The 22,155-nt window shown below is 40.9% G+C and overlaps 1 protein-coding gene across 7 annotated transcripts; it reads right to left on the reverse strand.

The window, feature by feature from the left end:
* Positions 1 to 672: 672 nt before the first annotated feature.
* Positions 673 to 22,132, reverse strand: LOC134456741 (tumor protein D54-like). Of its 7 annotated transcripts, none has more exons than XM_063208258.1 (10): positions 21,973 to 22,132; positions 20,878 to 20,996; positions 19,675 to 19,823; positions 18,002 to 18,061; positions 16,117 to 16,164; positions 12,821 to 12,922; positions 11,005 to 11,031; positions 10,145 to 10,189; positions 9,733 to 9,781; positions 673 to 2,282 (listed from the first exon to the last, which is right to left on the reverse strand). In XM_063208258.1, the coding sequence occupies exons 1-10, from the start codon at positions 21,989 to 21,991 to the stop codon at positions 2,277 to 2,279; spliced, it is 624 nt and encodes a 207-aa protein (XP_063064328.1). In that variant the 5' UTR covers positions 21,992 to 22,132; the 3' UTR covers positions 673 to 2,276. The 7 variants fall into 7 exon arrangements, with proteins under 7 accessions (XP_063064328.1, XP_063064330.1, XP_063064331.1 ...); XM_063208260.1 differs by lacking the exon at positions 21,973 to 22,132 and adding an exon at positions 21,702 to 21,886; XM_063208261.1 differs by lacking the exon at positions 18,002 to 18,061.
* Positions 22,133 to 22,155: the final 23 nt, after the last annotated feature.

Raw genomic sequence — 22,155 nt, forward strand, 5'->3', positions numbered from 1 at the left:
GTGTGCATAATTATTGGGCAACTTTGTTTTCTTCTGGGAAAATGGACTACAAAATAGATCTAACAAACTCTGATAAGTCTACAAACAAATTTGAAGCCTTTCAGAGGCATGTGGCTGTCTTGAAATTGGCAAGAAGTTGGTCACATTAGTACAGAAGAATCAAATACATTGTTACAAAGCCATCATAGGATAATAAGCCAACTGTAGTTTCACCTTCAAGTCTCAATCTTTGACAGTAACTTTGTGAGCACATTCCATGTCACACTGGTGACTTTGTAACAGTGCATTAGGTAGATGTGACCAATATCTTGGCAATTTCAGCCACTCTGGAAGATATCAAAATTGGAGTCTTTTCAGCGTTAGATCTCTTTTGTGGCCCATTTTCCCAGAGGAAATCAAAGTTAGGCTATCAGGCTCCTTCAATCACACCATCTGTTATTATACAAGCGTGCATGACCTGGAATGCCTTAATCCAATAGATGTGCATGTCCATAGAGGAGGTTAGTGACGGAAAATATGCATGCCATGGATGATATGGTCAAGAAAACGTATTTGCCTAATAATTCTGCACAAACTGTAGAGACGTAATCGCCACCTCATGACTGTTTGGACAGGTCTACGTTTCCCAAATCATGTGTATATCCTTTACAATAAAATGAATTGAAGGAGACATACATTTCAACCTTTATTTAAGTCACCAATAAAGCAATAAATATAAATGACCACCTAACTCAAACAGTCTAAAAATTGTAACATTGGAAAAGCCCAATTTATCTAGTCCCACTGTAACAGAGAACAGAAGGAAGTTTAACTCTTCTTTTAAAGATACCAAACAAATCTTTAAAGATACCCTTCATTATATAATATCTTGCCCAAAGGAGACAACAACCACACATGTTCCTAGGCATGTATTTAGTGTGATCACATTCCTCTTATGATGGTTCAGCATAGCATCAACACAACATTGTATTAACTCTTCCACAGATTTACAGTCAATGGCAAAGTAACAGACTTGCATTGTAGTGTTTTAAAAGTGTGGTTCAAGACCACTCCCTTGCAACTCAGATATAGCCCTTTGTCAGAGACCCCTGATATGTAGTCAATGTGATACATGGGTCAGAAAAAGCTTCCAACTTAGAGAAGCGCCACACCTGTACAAGTAGTAAAAGAAAAACATGTCATGAGCTGCAGCAGGTCTGGTGTGTTTGACGTTTCTTTTGGTTATTTCAAAATGCCCTTAAAATACACATTCTGTTATTCCAGCAACTGCAAAGGATATGTCACCTTAACAGCCCGAGGTCGACAGAGTGTGCTCTAACATGTATTCCTACATGTACAAATACACAGCAAAATAACCAACGGGGGTACATTGTAATTGCAAAATACATGTAAAGCAAGGGAACCCCAATCCAATCAAACAGCAAACCAGACTGATAAGTGATTACGGCATAATATAGAGAACAGTTCCAAAGTCAAATCATTACTAACTAAGTGGTGAGGTGTCAAACATCTGAAGAGTTATGACTTTGTGCTTCACAAGTGAGCCATCCTGGCTAACTTCAGGGATTTCTCTTATTAAGCTTATGTGATATGACAAAATCTGTGCAGCAGACACATCCAAGGATATACAGTACCCAGTAGTAATGAGTACACCCCTTTTGAAAAAGTAACAATATTTCAATAAGTGGTTCCCTAAATGTGCGTGGATTAAAAGTTTAATACAACGCCTGTTCAGAATGCAACATAAACTTAAGGCTAATAATATAACTCAAACCACATATTTTTTATTATATAGATTTTAGCTTTTGCTGTGAGACTTTCCTCGGGGTGTACTCATTTCTGTACAATATGTGATAAATGTGTAATACAAGTCATGTTAGAAACCATTCTTTTGTATTGTAAGACCAACATATATATTATTTGTCATTGCATACTGTGATGATATCGTATATGTTTACTGAAATATTGTTCACAATCTTTCAAAAGGGGTGTACTCATTATTGCTGGGCACTGTAACTGATCTTCTCCTGATCTTCTCATTGAACAATTAAACATACCAAGTGGGGAAAATATAAAACCTCTTTGTTTAGAAGAAAACACAGTTGCATGTTCCTTCTACTGCTATTCACATTTCACTTTATTAGTACATTTACCAGAGCTGGCTTAAGGAGTGCTATTCAAGGAGTATGTTCACAGGTAGGCGTAGATCCTTCACCATGCCATCGGGACAGATGAACTTGTTCTTTGCGATGAGCGAGGAGAGGGCTGGGTGCTCTCTACTTCTGTGGAATGACAGCACACACAGTGACAGGATGTGAGTCAATGAAAATATTATGCACATAGCTGGTGAATAACCACAATCATCTGGTGTTCAGTCCAATATGTTGCACAATATGCCAAAATACTGCACTACATGTCATATTTCCTAATATGTTTACATGCACTAACAGAAATTCAAATTATTGCCCTCTTCTGACTGAGACTTTTTTCAAATCATTTGTGCCAGATAGTGCACAGTCTGTGAGGAGCCTTTTATACGAGGACAATTGTAAGGGAGAACGCCAAAATATTTGATCAGAAGTGCCCTTTGGTTACACGGCGACCACACCATCAGGGCTTCAAGATGCAAAAATCTGAAGACTCCTTCCAGAGTGGGGAGTTTTGAAGACGACCCGGGTTGCGTCTCCATCTTAACGACAAAAAAGCCAAAACATGTTCACATCCCATACACCTTCACATCACACTTCTACAGATTTTTGCATCTTCAGACCCTGACGACGAGGTTGGTGTGTACACTTCAGATCAAATATTTTGTCGTTGCCACTCGCAATTGTCCTCGTGTGAAAGGCATTGAAAAATTGAAGACGAGAAGCCAATTTTGCGTCTTGTTTTGGTCGTCACCATATAAATGTGTCTGGCTCACTGGTTTCCTTCTTTTCCATCATACCACTACCAAAGGGGTGACAAAGGGAGGCAGAAACTGAGTGTGTGTGTGTGGTCTGCTCAGCACACAAGAATGGGACAGGCAAAGAGCCTTGGCTGATAAACATTATACAAGAGAAAAATGATCAACTCCTGCTACAAGCAAGCCCAAGATGTCCTTACATTAGTAAGTTAGCAATAGAGTTAAATCAGCCAACATTGATGCGATGGGAGAAATCCAAACAAAGAAAATCTAGAAGATATCTGCTACAAAGCTCTTGGAGTAGGTTGCCAGGGTAACAGAGCCACGAGTTGAGAAAGAAAAAGAATCTGCATTCTCTATGCATGTACCTTCTGAACAGTCTTGTCTGAATTGTTCTTTTTTTGTAAAATGTGTTTAATGTTTCAATTGATTTTGCTCAGCTAGTGCGACAGATGTGATATTATAAAGCAAACAGGTAGAATGCTGGAATTCAATCATTAGATTCTCTTACATGCTTGTTGCATGTGCATATCTTTGGGCTTCTTAGTGACTATTGCCAATAGCTTGACTAAGCTGTACATGTAGACACACTGATGGTGACATTTTATTGTGAACAAGTGAGACACTGTGCACCATCTCATGAAAATCTGCAGTAGAGGAACGGCTGCTGATAACACTGTTCTCTAGTGATGGAAAAATGACAAATGATGGCAAAGCTCTGAACCAGACACATTGTTTCAAAAGTTGGGTTAGTGCTTGTAGTTTCAGTAACAGGGACCTCTGCTGGTGAAAAGCCAGGCTGCAACTAAATGGGCCTAGTTTGACATACGTACATCACACCGTCACACCCATGACAGATTTGGATTAGACCTATTGGACTGAACATGTATTTTCCCCAAAACGGCTCAAGTGTAAAAGAATCCTGCACACTATCCATTACACCTGCACATTTTAATACAACGTTTCGGTCATCTGACCTTCTTCAGGTAAAGGAAGTAACCTCTTGACATTTGACACTTTACTTATGTCAGCGTAGGCGGCATAAACATCTCGTAATAAAAAGATGGTAGGCCTAGGCCTATATTTTCATACAGTATGTCATGGGCGATCATCAGAATGAAGTGTTCCCACACGTCAAAACGATCTCTCTTCCTTGATCAGTTTACAATATGATGATCCATTGTCTACTATACATTAATTAGGACGTAATGGGCATAATATAATGAATTCTACACAACGAACTACTACACTGCTTTCCAAATTATTGTGCAATTTTTTCATCAATTGTCCTAAATGGTCAACATAAATGATATGCTCCCACTGGAGCCGTATCTGCTTGTGAACATTGGTTAAAGGGACACTGTGCAGGAAATGGTCAAAAAAGGTACTGCAACTATGCTGCTTATTGAAATTGGGATGCCAATGGCCAAATTTGATCTTTACATGAAAGTTTTTCATGCAGAATTAATGCTGCCCATTGCCTAATGTTGCCTTTTTCATGAATACTTACCACCACCGTCAAATTCTAAGTATTCATTATGATTGGAAAATTTACACTTTTCATACATGAAAAGGGGGATCTTCTCCATGGTCCGCCATTTTGAATTTCCAAAAATAGCCATTTTTAGCTGCAAAAATGACTCTACTTGGACCATACTGGAAAATATTTGTTTATTACCTAGTAAACTTTCATGTAAAGATGAAATCTGGCAGCCTAGTTTCAATGGACAGCATAGTTGCAGTACCTTTTGTGACCATTTCCTACAGTGTCCCTTTAAAGCAGGGGTGTCAAACTCATTTTGGTCCGGGGGCCGCATACAACCCATGTGGACCTCAAGCGGGCCGCATTAGTAACATCATCGCAAAAAAAAAAAAAAAACGTAAAGCAGAGGATTAGTGTTCAGTACTATCACGTTTTAAGTGTGTTGAATATGTAGAAAGCAATGCAATACTGATAATCCTATGCAAAATTTCCTTGACTTCATTCATTCATTGGCAACCGTCAATTAAAAAAAAATTGTATTTCTTATATGTAATTTCCTGCATTTTCACGCATTCTAACATCCCGTTTCCAGTTTGAGCTTAATAGGAACCAATACAAATCCTATTATATTTATTATTTAATTACAACCAATACCAATACAATACGAATAAGAAGTATTAACATTTTATCTCTATATATGAGGTCTATAATATATGAGCTTTATGAAATGCCTGTTACAGTACAAATTCACTATTTATAATAGAAGTGTGATGTGCACTTTACTACATATATACAGTGTAACAGAGGGACCATTGGGTTAATGTCATGCAGGTTTCGATTTTGCCCCGAGGGCCGTAATTGCGCATTTCGGTTATTTCATTTAAAAAAATAAAAATAAAACAAACAAAACAAAAAAAAGTTAAAAAAAAAAAAAAAAAGTTTTTTTTTTTTTTTTTTTTTTTTACATCCGGGCCGGATGGAACCCTCCCGCGGGCCGGATGCGGCCCGCGGGCCGTATGTTTGACACCCCTGCTTTAAAGGGTTTATGAAACGAAAACAAAGTAAAGGAATTTGACCATTTCCAGGACAGATTCTGAAAGTTCTAAGCCTTGTGAATAAAATGGGATATTGTCTGGGTGCTATTTTGTCCTAAAAGTCATGTTAAAACGTTCCCAAAAAGTGTTATGTTTACTTTTTTTGGTGACATGCAAATTTTATGCAAATTATATGCGTGACATAGAAGGGGAGAGTTCACCTCATTCCACCTTGTTCAGATCAATGGCGGCTAGTACCAAAACAAAGCGCAGTGTCAAGCAGTGTGTTGCTGGAGGGCCGAACGGTGCCAGCTGCAAAAATGGCTACTTGACAGAAGGAATATCTTTGCACAAGTTCCCTTCTGTGAAGAATGATGGAACTGTGGCCGACAAGGAGAAGGCTAAAACAAGCTAGGGCTCTGTGGATCCAATGTGTGGTTTTGAAGCAAGCTTCACCACAAATGTGGAGATGGTGGGCATGGTTGGACTGAAGGGAATGCTATTGCCTCAAACAGTTCCAACAATTGACATCACTGGCGTGCAGACTGAAACCGCCCCTGTAACTGCTCGGGCACGAAGACAGGTGAGTGCACTGCTTTACTTTAGGCTACTCGTTTTACCTTTTCTATCTGCTTTGTATGTTGTTTTCAGGAAAGGGTAATGCACATGACATGCCAAACCGATGCGAATGCTCTCAGAATGTGCACTTTTTGTTGATTGCCATTCAACTGGTCAATAAATTGGTTTTGGGAGGATATCCGCGCATCAGCGTGGTGCTCTCGGTCGAGGACAGCCAACTCACAGACTGGGCTACTGCTTAGCGAATAAACGGAGATGCACATAGCGTAGGCCTACTTTGAAGCGTTGATTGTTTGTTTTTAGTATTGTGGTGCACGTGTGGCTGACGTTTGGACACACCTCGTCCTCAGAGTCAGGCTGAGGGACACGCGACGCCTGTGACTTTGAGCACAAAAAATAATAATAATGATAAACGCTAAAAATATGCTGAGGACTCAGGCTATCTAGGGTATTTTTCCAACAGCCTAATACCTCCGTTTTTTCTCTAGTTGATGATATTTTTGCATGTAGCCTACATGCATTTCAATCACACTATATCGCGCAATTGAATCAAAATGCCCCCCATTTGTCAACAAACACACACGCCATGTCATCTTTGGGTCATGGCAAAGCGCCCTTAGCAACCGTAACCATAAACAAAACTAACTGTCAGGCTATGTCAACAATCGTCACTTCGCCTGTCAGACATGTCACTTTCTGCAGATGTATCAGTGCCTCTGAAATAGATTTGTGCTGCTGTTTTTTTTCTCATGAGGTTGGATGTGTGGTTTTTCGACACGCTGATGTTTGTATCAGAATTTTGGTTCCTTTATAAGATGTGGGTCCATCAAATGTGTGTTGTTTTCTCAGATCGCCATACTAGCAAACCAGGGACTCTCCTCTTTGATGTCACAGGAGCCTTTTCTATACTGTAGTCATTATCAAGTGTGGTTTAATGGCTAGGGTGGTGGGTTTGCGATCATGGGGTTACAATTTCAAATCAGATCCTAACCAGTAGGTAATATGCTGTGGGCAGATGGGTTTGCATGATCAGGAACCCCCGGGTTCAAATCAGGCCTGGGTCATTTCCCAACCCTACAACCATCTCCCTCTCCACATTCACTTCCTGTCACTCTTCACTTTCCTATCCGTAATTAAGGCCCAAAAAGCCTAAAAATATCTTTAAAAAAAAAAAGAATACCGCTTGTCACCTATTGTTTACATTGTTTACAGGACACCAATGTCTAAAGTAGTCATGTTGATTGGATCACTTGCTTAGCTACAATGATTGAATCTATTGCTGAAACTTGTTAGCATGAGTGTGGCTGTAGCTGTTGTAAATGTAAAGGTATCTTTCGGTCCTTGGAATCACACATGATTAATGGGACAACCTTGTATTCTTCTCATATGATACAATGAATAATGTTGGCTTGAGGTGAAACTTCTGTGTGTGATCAGTGAAATACTATTGTTGGTGAATGGGCAAAGAGATCACATGATGTCAACACATTTGATTCTTGAATGGTCAATCACAGGATCACGCAGGCTAACAATCTAATCAAATGTCAAAGGACTCTCAAGAAACTTCATGGAATTTTGATCAAGAGGAGACATCCCGAGCAGTCTACAAAAGAGATGATGTAGGAGAATGGAGTCAGTTCTGCTTCCGTTCCTGTGAGGTCAAGATGCAGACTCCAGAATTCAACAATTGGATACCTCTCTCTGGCTCTGTTTAAACAAACACACTGGATTTTGGCTAACACATACTGTAGTACGTTTATAAAATCAGTTTCATAATTGGTTTTAAGTTTGGAGAAATTGCTGTTTTAAGTTTGGAGTAGAATAGCCAAAATTCCAACATTCTTGATTGTGATTGGCTGATTGGGCTTTCCAAGTGTTGGTAAATCGGCTGTAAACAAACACTATTCACAAAATTGATAGCGACTACATCACTGGCGAAGAAGGCCCATCAGCGTCTCTACTTCCTGCGCAAACTAAAGAAGGCAAGTGCTACACCCTCCATCATGACAACATTCTACAGAGGAACCATAGAGAGCGTCGTGTCCAACTGCATCACAGTGTGGGGAGGAAGCTGCACGGAGAAAAACAGGAAGACACTCCAGCGTGTTGTGAACACAGCGAAGAAGATCATTGGAGTACCACTCCCCTCCCTGCAGGACATTTACACCACACGCCTCACCCGGAAAGCACTGATGATCATCAAAGACACAAGCCACCCTGCACACAAACTGTTCAGCCTCCTGCCCTCTGGAAAGAGGTACAGGCGCCTCCGTTCCCGTACCACCCGGCTGGCGAGCAGCACAATGCACCAAGCGATCAAGATGCTGAACACTCAACCCACTCTCCCTCCACTGTCAGCCTCTAGCCAGCAAGGCCACTGACAACCCCCCCCCCCACTGTCAGCCTCTAGCCAGCAAGGCCACTGACAACCCCCCCTCCCCATCCCCCACCACCATATCTGCGACTGAACATTCCACCTGCACTACTATACTTGTGACTGAACTTTCAACCTGCACTAACTCAAAACATGCACACACACACACACACACACACACACACACACACACACACACACACACACACACACACACACACACACACACACACACACACAGACACACACACACACACACAAGCAAGCACACTGCACTTTCTGCACTAAACCCAACATACACACACTGACACACACACACACACACACACACACACACACACACACACACACACACACACACACACACACACACACACAGACACACGAACACACACACAAGACGCACACCGCACCTTCTACCTGCACTAAACACATACACACACACACACACACACACACACACACACACACACACACACACACACACACACACACACACACACACACACACACACACACACACACACACACACACACACACACACACACACACTGCTGCTGGTGTACTTGACAGACCTTTTTATATTTATTTTCTTCAAAATGCTACTATTACCATGTCAGAACGCTATAAAGGACTTTTTTTAGGAAAAGCACAAAAACACAACAAATACCTCTTAATGTATGTCCTCTACAAGTCTTCTGTTGTCCAGTCTTGCACTTTAAATGTCTGTATGAGCACTGTCTATGTCCATACTGTCTTAAGTCCATGTATAAGTACTGTCTATGTCTATACTGTCTATGTCCTTACCTTAATTAGTCTATATCTGTATGGGAAAGCAAGAAATGTAATTTCAAATTCTTTGTATGACCAGTGCATGTAAAGAAATTGACAATAAAACCTACTTGACTTGACTTGACTTGAGAATCTGGTGCAGTTGGGCTAGGGAGACTACAGGGAGAGCAGCACATCTTTGCACTATTTCTGGTTGGTGTGTCAGTTTGATTGCAAAGACATTTCCTTCCTGTATGCATCTCGTGTCGCTGAGTTTTTGTAGCACTTCCTCAACAGGACCATGCCAGGCGAATTAATTGTCATTACAGCACATTTTATAGAAATATTGTCAGAGATTCAGTGCAACAGTGTTAGTTAAGCAATAGGCCACCTGAGTCCTTGAGTTTGTATTCGATTTATAACAGCTAATGGGAGTTGTACAGCACTCCGCTTCACTTTGTGCTCCAACTCCCCTTACCCGTAATAAACCGGCCACAAACCCGCTGCCTCTCGGGGCTTATTGATTAAATGTAATGTAATGTAACAATGTAACAATTTCCATAGAAGAACTGAACAGTACGTTACCCTGATGCTTCCCATCTTGTCTTCAAATGACCTGAAGGACGGGGAGCTCCTGAAATGAAAGGAAAGGACATACATCACCCTTTGTCATAGCTGCTAAAACACTTCTAAATCACAAATGAATTGTCATCTTTCAACTTGTCACCTTCCACTTTGACAATGATGATCTCATAACCAATGCACACATGATGCATATTACCACAATATTCAACCCCAAGTTAAAATAATAATGCAGGTCCTATTACCTGTGGTGTGTGTTGTCACTGTTGTGTGTAGTTAGACTAAATATGTCTCAGTTCCTACTTTACCCCACAATCATCGGTCGTTTGTGTGCGTGTGTACATGCAACATTTGAGACATGGTGGTTAAACTAAAGGTTCTCTGGTACCCATAATGAACTAAACCAGTGATTTACCTCATACTGGGCATACTTAAGGAGTGATGCACGTTGTAGCCAAGCCTTCAGAGAGCAGCAGAGGTTGGAAAGAAAGGCAACGTTAGTTAGTTAGGGGGCAAGCAGAAGAGGTTAGAGCAAACACACAGAGAGCCAGAGAGACTGAACAGCAAAGCAAAGCAGCATACTATTCTGAAGGAGGACAGACAGCCAAGACACTCCATACAGCCTTGATTAAAAGAGCACAGTCAATCATAGCCACAGGAGAAAAACAGTATGCTGATTAGGAGCTAGGTTTTTATAATAGTTATTTTTTAGTGGTGTATAAATTGTCCAGTACAATTCAAAACAGGTTAGTCAGAATTGTTTTCACAAAATTTTCTGTATATGTTAGTTACCTAAGCCCTGCTTATGCATGGAGTTCGGTAAACGCCACATGACGTGAGTACACATACAGTTTCAGAACATACATGTACTGTATGTATGACTACAAAACACTTAAAAAATATATATATATATTATTTTCTTTTAGAAAGTGCGCTCAACTCCCAACTGTTTCTTACAAGGTCTTCGGGTGCGAGCAAACAGCAAATTTCACGTTTAAGTAGTAAAAAAGCCGCACTCTCGGGTGTAATTCTTGCAGTTTTAATCTACTGGGTTAGCATGACAGACAGACGTTTCGGCCAAAGCCTTCGTAAAGAGGAGTGCGGCTATTTTACTAAACATGACTACAAAACACAACATGCTACACAGACAATATAACTTAACTTCCCTCTGGGAAAAAACTATCTACTGAAAAGTTAAAATATCTGGATCTTGGACCCTGGGAAAACTTTTTTTGCAACCTGGCTTTGCTGAAACCTAGCGACCCACTACCTTACCTCGGAGTGTTGCCGAAGTGCAGAGCACTAACAAGCCATGAGGAAGCATTAAAGGAAGCAAATGTGGTCATGAGTACATTTTAAAAGAGGACATTTTCTCCCATAATATAAATAAGGATGCCAATTTGTACACACACACACACACACACACACACACACACACACACACACACACACACACACACACACACACACACACACACACACACACACACACACACACACGCACACACGCACACACGCACACACGCACACACGCACACACACACACACACACACACACACGAACCTGGAACACTGATGTCAGACCTGCATGATGCCAGTGGCCTAGTATTTTGAATACATGTCAATGTCAAGTCATAGCGTTTTTCAGCATTTTCTCACATTGACAGCCACCCCTTGCTGGTCAGGGGGGATACCATACAACTGACCTTAACATGTCACATGCCTGCAGGTTTACGGTGCTAACCGAAGGTGGCAAAGAGAATCCATTCAGTACAGATTATATACACATTTGCATATCATAAGTCTGTCACGCAGTTGTAGCGCGAAAGAGGATGGGTACTGGTGTTGGACATCAACCCATATTTTAGGAGCCAATCAACTTAAAGGTACACTGTGCAGGAAATGGTCAAAAAGGTACTGCAACTATGCTTATCATTGAAACTGGGTTGCCTATTGCCAAATTTGATCTTTTTGTGAACGTTTACTAAATAATAAACTTAATTTTCCTACTATGGCCCACGTACAGTCATTTTTGCAGCCAAAAATGCCTATTTCTGGAAATTCAAAATGGCGGACCATGGAGAAGATCCCCTTTTCATATGTATGAAAAGTGCAATTTTCCCAGTCATAATGAATGCTTAGAATTTGATGGTGGTGGTAAGTATTCATGAAAAAGGTAACATTAGTGAATGAGTAGCATGGATTCTGGACATAAACAACTAAAAATCTCACACAGTCTCCCTTTAAGAACAGAACAATAATATACACATTCTGGAAGAGCCCAGTCAAAGCTCCGACATACACCAGATTGAGATGATGTGGCATAACCTCAAGAAAATGATTCACTCCAGACACATTGCTGAAGTGTTGCGGTTTTGTAAAGAGGAAGGGTACAAGATTTGTCCTGATCGTTTTGCCCATCTGATCTGCAACTACAGGAAACCTCTGGTTGAGGTTATTGCAGCTAAAGAAGGGTTAACAACCTATTGAATGCAAAGGTGTGCTTACTTATTCCCCGTTGTCCTGTGAATCCTTACATCTTATGGCCAATAAAATATGATGACATGCAATTGGTTCGGGGGCATTATGTACAAGTAGACACCGTTTGTTCCTTCTTGCGATCCTAGTGAAGATCAGACTACCAGTACATTTTATGACCTAGTTACACTGAAATGTAAAAAAATTGGGTGCACTATCTTTTTCCTCCCAGTCCCACCATATGCAGAAACCAAATAGGATCTTTCACAATGATGAAAAAATGGAATGTACCAAATTTCAAATTCCAAATGTTTAAACAAACCAATGACCTGTAGCTGGGTCATATGCTCTATGCTCTATTATCATTGTTCTAACATGCAGACAAGCATCAAAGTTGAGATGTAATATTAAACTATGCTCTTTGAGTCATCGATTCCCATGGTTAGTCAGATTCAACTTCAGATGATCTTAGTTCAAAGCATGTATTAGTAGCAGTCGTAGCATTGGGCAGCTTATCCAACGAGGAGATTATTTTTAAAAGATGAAAGAGTGATGAAAGTGGCAGAGTGAGAGAGCAGTGGTGTAGAGGCACTGTAGTGGTGGTGGAGTTTACCTCATGGTTCCAATTCTCTGGCTGATGGCAGCCCCCATGGAAGACAGGGCCTCCGAGGTAATCTGGCCAGCCGTGGAGAAGGCCTCCTGCGTCTTCCTATACCTGCAAAGAGGCAAGAGAAAACAAGACAAGACAAGACTTTATTAAGGCCTCCTGGGTATTGATGTAGCTGGGATATACACATTTCAATGACTGAAACATTTTTGTAAGGCTCAACGTTGGCTTCCATATTTATGCTGTGAGGGTAGTGGCGTGCACAGACATTTTGGGGGGCAAGAGCTCGAGGGGGTGGGGGGCATGTGGAACTTGGCAGCCATACTAGATTATCATATTGTATATTACCATTTAATCGCCAAACATTTCCTTATGATCATGTCGACATAGTGTATACTACAATACATTACACAAAAAATGCCCTGTACGTAGGTCAAAGTGCTTTAGCATTACCTTATCCACACCTACTGTATGTGTGCACACCTATGTGTGAGGGTAACTAGAACACGTGCATTTCTGTAGAGAGACCGAATTGGGGTGTTCAAACACAGCATGAACAAAGAGGAATGCACTATCGCATAACCAAGAAGTTATGAGCTGTGTTACGGTTAAGGTCTATTGTAGGTGCTAAATATATGACATGTGTGCCAGAGCAAGGCTAATCACCAGGACCTGATCCAAGTTGACCTGCCAATCCCCTCAGTGCTCTGTGCTCTCTCCCATGTGAGCAGGATGTGGTGCCACCCTTTGGTCGCGCTCCAACCCATACTGCTCTTACGCTTGCTCAAATTACCACACTGTTTCAAACACGTCCAGAAGGAAGAGAGGTGCGTGGAAAGTCTGTCTATGTGTGTGCGCACGAATAAACTGCACCATTGAACACAGCACACTTGCTATGACTCTATATACAGAAGAGGACAGTAGCATTCAGGGTCTTAGAAGGAAATGCCCCTCAATCATTTTTTCCCCCTGAGATGAATACAACTATACAGCAACAAAACACGTTTAGTGATTCACAGGAGGTTTAAAGGCTCCACAGGGCAACAGCTACATTATATTACACATGGCAGACACTTTCATCCAAAGTCACTCTTAATGAAGGACATAACTCATAGCATACAACATTTGCAGATACAAAGTGCACAGGAAATACACAAAACAGTAAATCCATATGCCAAGCTACTGTACATGCCACGCCTTGCACATTGTTGTACAAGTTATCATAATAGTAACACAACAGGTCTAGGAACCCAGATTAAAGACATAAAGAGTTATGATGGATAAACGATTTATTAGATAAAAGGGTAACACTTTATTTTAGGGATACATCTATTAGCACTAATACATACAATATTAATGCCTGTATAAGTAACTTGTAAGGCATGTACTCAGCAAAATAAGACAGTTGTTAAGCATTTATTCACAAATGTCTTGTTCATGCCCAATTAGGGATTTACTACTAATATAACCTTAGTAAGGACCAGTAAGCCTATATTTCTATTTATTAGTAAGTAGTAAGTGGCATAATACAATGTGTATACAATAAAATAAAGTGTTACCGATAAAAGTTTACCATTAGGAAACCGAGCACTTCTAGATTTTTGTTTGTTTTTAGGGGCAGCAGGATCTGCTTAGTCATTAGTTGTGGCCTTCTCTAAACATAATGTTATATATAGTCCAGGTAGACAAATGCTGAGGCACTCATTTTTTATTTGGCTACTAGGGCTGTAACGATACACTCAACTCACGATTCGGTTTGTATCACTATTCATGACCTACGGTTCGATACACCCCTCGATTTTACATTTGCCAACATTATAATCTTTATGAATAAAAACTATGATAGTTCAAAGGTAGAATACTGCCGTGCAAAAGAAGAACGCAGTAACTCAAAATGGTCGAAAAAAAATTTATATCGGAAATGGGTTTTAAACTACCTCATTTGTCTTGTGTCAAAAAATGGTGGTCCAACACCGTCCCGTTTTGGAGAAAACTCATTTTGAAAGTGCAAAAATGACCAAAAAAAAGTTACTGCTTGTTGTATTGTAAGGTTATGTCGTACAAAACAAAAACGCAGTAAGTCGGCAAGTTACTGCTACACGTTCCAATGGGACTGGTTTGGGAGTAGACAGTAATACTAGCCAAGAACGCAGTAACTCCTGCAGTAACTCCATTTTGTGGCAGTAATACCAGCCAAGAACGCAGTAACTCTGTTTTTTGTGGCAAAAAGACACATAAATGTTTTTTTTTGTTTTTTTTTGTGTGCATTAAATTTCTATCCTAAACAAGCATTACCAGGAAGTGTCACCACCAATTTACCGACAACACAGTTGTCACGCCATATGGGAAACTTTGAAGCCTTGAACCTTTTTCTCAGTTTGCCGTTTTCAGAGTTACTGCGTTCTTAGATTGTAGGGCAGAATAGGTTACGAGGCTGCAAATATTTTTTTTTAGTTTCTATATAATAATGATGATGCTTGGAAGCACTATCACTTCATATCATGTGGTTGTTTTCTGGGTAGATGGGTATCAAAACGTTAAAAGGGCGTATCACGATACTGCCTCTTTGTATCACGATACAGTATCGTGACTCTGTGTATCACGATTTCTTGGTTCGATACAATATTGTTACAGCCCTATTGGCTACAATGCTTACATATTTCAGCCCTTATGGCCTTCTTCAGGGCGTATACGGATACAGATTAGTAAAACAGAAAAGTAAAAAATTGCAACCTTGAGTGCCTCTGCATTTGTCTACCTGGACCAAGTTTGAGAGCCTCTACACTGAAGAGCACCAAGCGAAAAAGGTGAAGACCCAGAAGCACTCCAATTACCTGCTTGTGTTTGATAATGTTATCTATACTGTTTCCGGTGTGCCGACGAGTTGGTTGCAGGTTTAGTAGCTCTGTGTTTTTGTGTCGTCTTTTTCGTCTTTTATTATCTTTTTCTGTTCTTTCTGAACACCCTCAAGGTTCTATAATTATATCCTATGGACATGGATAAGTTTGGAAGTCGTCCTCCTGACAGCGGGACACAGATTTAATCAAGGAATCATATTTCACCTTAATTTCCCATAGGGATTAATAAATAATACTCTTCTAAAAGGCACACATTTGAGGCAAGGTAATTCAAACAGGGTATAATAGAGAAGAACGTACGCCTCAGACCTACACAAGTCATTCCTGCGATAATCTATAAGAGCCCTTATGTGTTAGTACGTCTAGATCCTAGTGTTACATGAGGATCAATGAACAAACTGTAAAAAAACTGTGCCAAAATAAACTGTAATAAAATGAACTCACGCGTCAGATCGGCTAATGTCGTCCACAGTGGCAGAGGCTGTAAGGTAACTAGAAAAACAACCAGACAGCACATTATGAACAGATATATCATGGCACAGTATATACACTGGCACAATGACAATAGTATGACAATAATAGTACTTTAATTTCTATACATGAGGCAGTTGACAATAACACAATAGCATTTCTGGAATTCCCCATCCCTGGTTAATTTAAGACATGCATCACACATAAATGTTGGTGACAGAAACAAAACAATGTAGAGCAGGACAAGCAATCAGAAGCAAACAAACATATTTGACAGAAATTAGGCATTCTGTGGGATGTCAGCTAATAAAGCAACTACACAGATGGCAAAGCTACGGACACTGAAGCGGGACACGGTCAAGATCCCATAGCTTAAACTCATTATTCCAGTCATGCACATTTCATTAGGTGCATTTCAAGCCGCCATCCAGAATTCAAATTTCACACTTTGAAGGGATGGTCCATGAGCTTTTTATGCCAGCTCACAAACCAATGACACAATTCCTAATCAGTAAGCACATATTTTTACCATTATAGCCGCATTCCTATGGTATGTGTACTAGAGTGTGGGAGGCTGACACTCTACTTCTAAATACATTTCTAAGTAAGTTCCTAAACTAAATTCCAGGAAGACATGCAAGCTAGCATGTCGAGGGTGTCCCATTAGTCTGAAAATGGAGCATTGCGTAAATATCCTAAGACGCCCAGAAAAGGCTCTTTGCTCCAGCCATACACAGCAGACATGCATGGTGAAATGGAACTGGCTAAGGGTCAGGCCAAGGAGGTCGAGGGTTGATGAAAGTGTTTTTTTTGCTGAGTCATTGACAAACTATTGAAGCTTTAACAGTGTAGAGAGAGAGAGAGAGAGAGAGAGAGAGAGAGAGAGAGAGAGAGAGAGAGAGAGAGAGAGAGAGAGAGAGAGAAAGAGAGAGAGAGAGAGAGAGAGAGAGAGAGAGAGAGAGAGAGAGAGAGAGAGACAGAGACAGAGACAGAGACAGAGACAGAGAGAGAGAGAGAGAGACAGAGAGAGAGAGAGAGAGAGAGAGAGAGAGATGCATCTGTGGGTAGGTTATAAGAAAGGTTTTTTTTGTATGTCCCACTTGGTAAAATAAAGCACTTTTAACTTTACTTCAGAGTGCCTCGGACCCTCTCTCTGCTCTCTATTGAAGCTTTTTGTCAGTTTTGATGCGTTTTGGTTTTAGGAAAGGTTTTGGACTAAACCCTTCCATAGTATTTTACATAGTTATTGGCTACGCTTGACATCAGCTCAATCATTTTTAATGCTTCTGGGGACTTCAATAGGCTAAACTGTAAAAGCAGGCATTATGATGCATTACACTTACATTCAAACATCCATTCTAAAATGTCCTCACAATGTCGAGGAGACACCAAACGGGAGTTAGCCAGCTAAATCTCTAGTTCACAAAACAGCCTGAAAAAAAACACACTTCCATACTGTTTGGACCCACAATGCTCTAAAACACTAAGAAATGTACAAGGGTTACATTAACCCATCGATGCCGTCTGTCCGCAGGAACTGAAGGTGGACAGGATAGACTAATGGAGAACTGAGAGGGGGCAGGGTAGATTTATATAAGCAAGGGTATAAGATAAGCTTCCAAAAGCACAGTACAGCGCACCATACTCTCAGCTGCATTTGGAAGTGACATGTACCATTTGGGTATTTCATCACCACAGACTAGAATCTGCAAGGATTTGGCTTTCTTACTGAAAGACGAAATAGCTTTAGCTGGCTAAACCCTTGGTGATGAGGCTCTTTGTAAGCATACAGGTTTAGCCACTATTTGTACAAAGGGACGGTACAATCACATGAAAAGAAACAAAAGGAGAGACTCACATATTTGAGTGGGTAATGCTTTCATTCCACTGGCCAAGTTTCTCTTTGGTTTGCACATAGCTAGAAATGAAAGTCAAAACCTACTTATTTTGCTGCACATCTGAGAAGAATTCCATTCATCCAGGTCAAATGAGTTCACACTTTGCCATGGGATAATGGGATGGGAAGTATAGTCTCGTTAAATTTGTAGAGATACAGTAGGTTCATTTCACATGAAATCACATGACACTTTAATATAATATTCATTAGTTCACTACCTGAAATTTGGATGACGCATGTATGCATACATCTTTGTTCTCGCTGGAGAACGGACTTCTCGTGATCATGCCGCTCTCGCAGGAGAGTGGCTGTCCACGTGGTGGACGGATCATCAAAGTGCTTCACGGGGTTCGCAGGGACCACTGCACTCAAGAAGCTAAGATAGATTATGTGGCGTATTGGGCAAGATTGCTGGCCGTGGTGCTGAAGCACTGATACGGCCGAGAAATATCTATTCAGTAAACACACAGAGCTTGGGAGTACGGGGCGCCACTGAGAGCTCGGGCAGTATCTGCGCCCGCAGATATGTGCGAACTCTGAGCAGACACCCGCTGGCAGATGATGGTCGGAGAGCAATGGAGCGAGGTGAACTGGAGAAAGCTAGGGCAAGACACCTGGTGACTACATTGAACAGCGGCAGGCGAAAGGAGAGGTGGTGGGTGCGAGTGAGAAAGAACATTTCTGACTGGAGACAGGTGAGCGGAGAATAAATGCTGTATAGTTAGTTAAAGGGCGTTCCAAATTCCAGTGCACTGAAATTCCACCAAATGACGGCACAGCGGAGAATGAGATGCAGCTGGTAAAATAGGCATGACGATCTTTTCGCGCTGAATTCAGACGAATGACAATTAAGTGGAGAAAAGAAAGCAGGTGGTAAATCAGGCATGACCAATTTCGTTAAGCTTCTCTCGAACTTTCGTTTTCAACAAAACGTGCATTTAAATTGAATATTCAAAAAAGCTAGATTTTATAATGAGTCTGTGTCGGTTGGTCCCCAAAGTGTTTGATTTCATGTGAAATGACCCAGTATATAAGTATACAAGTATGACCCGACCCAGAATATAAACTAGTTCCCACATAAGAATTAGAACTGATGAAGCTCCTCAGCTGTGAACAAAATGCATTTCAAACTTCAAAAGAATGTAGTTGTAAATTACTGCACTTTTATTTTGAACATGGGAACTGTTCAGCTTCCTCACTAAAAGCCTATTCGTTTTTTCTCTACTCATCTAACAGATCAAAAATACTGACCTTGCAATAACTCGCCTCCTCATTGCTTTACTCTACTAGTGGAGCAAGTTGTGCTTCATTATGTACATATCAGTGTTTGACGTTAGCTTTTTTCCCACTGGCCACTTTGGCTAGTGGTTTTCCACAGTCTATAGTCATTTAGCTTTCAGCTGTCTAGAAATGTATTGTCAGTTTTATTCTTTAGAATATTCTTGCATTTAAAGACAAACAATTAATGCAACTACTGTGATTTGTCACACCAAAGAACAAAGTTATCTGCCAAAGCAGCTAGTGGGACTGAAATTGTTACTAGCCACGGCTGGTTAGCAGGTGCCAGTGTCAAACCCTGGTACGTATACAGTACATGACTGATGAACTGTGTAAGACTTATATGAGTCACTCACGCATTAGAGGACTGGACATCTTGCCACCCCTTGGAGAGGTTCTGCTTGATCTCATTGAGGGGGCTGATGCCCAGGCGTCTCTTGATGTCGCCCGCGTGCCGTTCCTTCGCAGACAGGACCTGCCTCAACGTCTGAATCTCATCCTCCACCTACAAGAGGGGAAGACAGAGCATGCAAAAACAAACACGGGGCCCATTAGTTCTGTTATACAAAGACCTTGTTTCCATCATACGCACACACTAACCACTGTCTTATGGGAATGGCATTTTGTATCCAGATCTTTACCCTGTAGTACCTACAATTGCAGTTGTATTAGCAGCATAGATTTGTGCAAAATAAACTGCAAAATTACACACTCTACCTTCAAAAGAGACAGCCCACCATGTTTGGCTAATTTCACACCTTCCCTCAAGTTAAATAATTAAGTTTGCCTTTCTCCTGTCCTTCCAGCTACAGCAGCTCTAGGTCTGCTGATATTACCTCTTGGTATACAACAATGAACCGAACGGGGCCAGTTGGTACCAGTCAGTTTTGGTACCATGATCTGGCTCAATAATATGGTAAAATGAGCAAACATTTCAACATCGTGGACGGACCCTATAAAGGGACACTGTGTGAGATTTTCAGTTGTTTATTTCCAGAATTCCTGCTACCCATTCACTAATGTTACCTTTTTCATGAATACTTACCACCACCATCAAATTCTAAGTCTTCATTATGACTGAAAAAACTGCACTTTTCTTACATGAAAAGGGGGATCTTCTCCACGATCCGCCATTTTGAATTTCAAGAAATAGCCATTTTTAGCTTAAAAAATGGCTGTACTTGGGCCATGCTAGAAAATATTAGTTGATTACTTTGTAAACTTTCATGAAAAGATCAAATTTGGCAATAGGCAGCCCAGTTTCAATGAGCAGCATAGTTGCAGTACTTATTTTGACCATTTCCAGCACGGTGTACCTTTAAGGTCACTGACCACGTTTTAAGGGCCTAGGGGTGACCATCTTGAAAAAGGGACCTTTCTTGAAGTCAAACTTTGGTATGTTTCCAAGTGCATCTGATATGTACTGTAGTAAACCACTGAAAACCCTCCATCAGACTTTCAGAAATGAACCTGACAGCCTGTAAGTCGATCATAATGTGTGCTGTGCCTATAGATATTTTCAAAAGACGAGACATCATGGTACACAGATCCAATATCACCTTAGACAGCTCCACTCTCAGTTCTTCTGCTTCCTCCTGAGTGAGACCAGGGGGCAGCGGTGCTCCGCCAGTAGCTCCTCCCTCCATAGAGCTGCTCATCCCAGAAGTGCCTCCAAAGCCTTTATGCAACAAGAAAAGAATTGCTTTCAGCAAAGTGCTTTTTAGACTGTAAGGGTAAACTTTCTGAACGTTAAATCATGTTTCAATGGAAAGATTCTTTTGAAATTAAACATGAAAGGTGCCTATCTATTTGCCTGCATAGCTTGAACATTGAGTCTTAACTTGGGAATAAAATATTTGACTGCATTGCCTGGACGATGGACATACACCTCCTGAAGAGGAATTAAACATGCACTTTTTTTGCAATGGCATTCATGTCCATAAAACGTGTCCTTTCCTTTATCCTCTGTCCTTGTTGTCGACTGGATAAAACAGGTTTATATTGGATATTCATTTAACATTACACACTACAAACGTGCTGTATTTAGAAAAAAAGCATTGTGGCACATATGTCAATAGTTAATTAGTGTTATTTTTCAAATAGATCACATTTCTTAAATCTTCAATGCCCATGTAAAACTGACTTGGCTTCTACCCCAAGTCGACAGAGGACCGAGGTATGTTATGGTGAAGTGAAAGCATTTGCACGCTAGCTATTTTACTTGATTAAAACGCTCTGTGCTAATTAGGACTGATTAGGAGTAACTGTTTCGGTCAATCGGTTTGGTTAATTGATGGAACAATGTGGTAGCAGAGATGTGTAGAGCTAGAACTCTTTAACTGACTTCTGAACCAAAGACACCAGTCTCTTGGAGAAAACTCACTTGAAGGGAGAAACTGCGACACCAGTTGCGCTAGCAACGTTCAAACTTCAGCTTAACTTTCACAGACCATTACAAAACACAATTATTCCATCTCGGCCATCACTCATCTTCTACAGTCGAACCAATTAGCGTTAATATACCATTTCACCGTAATTAAGCCTCGAATTAGACATTAGAAGAGACTAGAGCCTGTTAGCCAAAGGCATTGAGCTACAGCCTACTAGCTTGCTACGGAAAGCCATCTGATGTATGATACTCATCGTTCACTCACCATTGTTGAGAGGTTCCATCCCTGTTCGTGTAGTAGACTATCACCAAAAGCACCTCTAAAGGATGTGCTCGTAAAAAGCCAGAACCCACGGACTTTGCAGGTCTGCTGTCAACAGATACAGGTCTGTGTGTTTACCTCTATCGTTACGTTTCCTGATAGTGTGTCGTCATCACCGCGCGCCAG

This window comes from Engraulis encrasicolus, chromosome 10 (assembly GCF_034702125.1).
Source record: "Engraulis encrasicolus isolate BLACKSEA-1 chromosome 10, IST_EnEncr_1.0, whole genome shotgun sequence".
NCBI classification, from domain to species: Eukaryota; Metazoa; Chordata; class Actinopteri; order Clupeiformes; family Engraulidae; genus Engraulis; species Engraulis encrasicolus.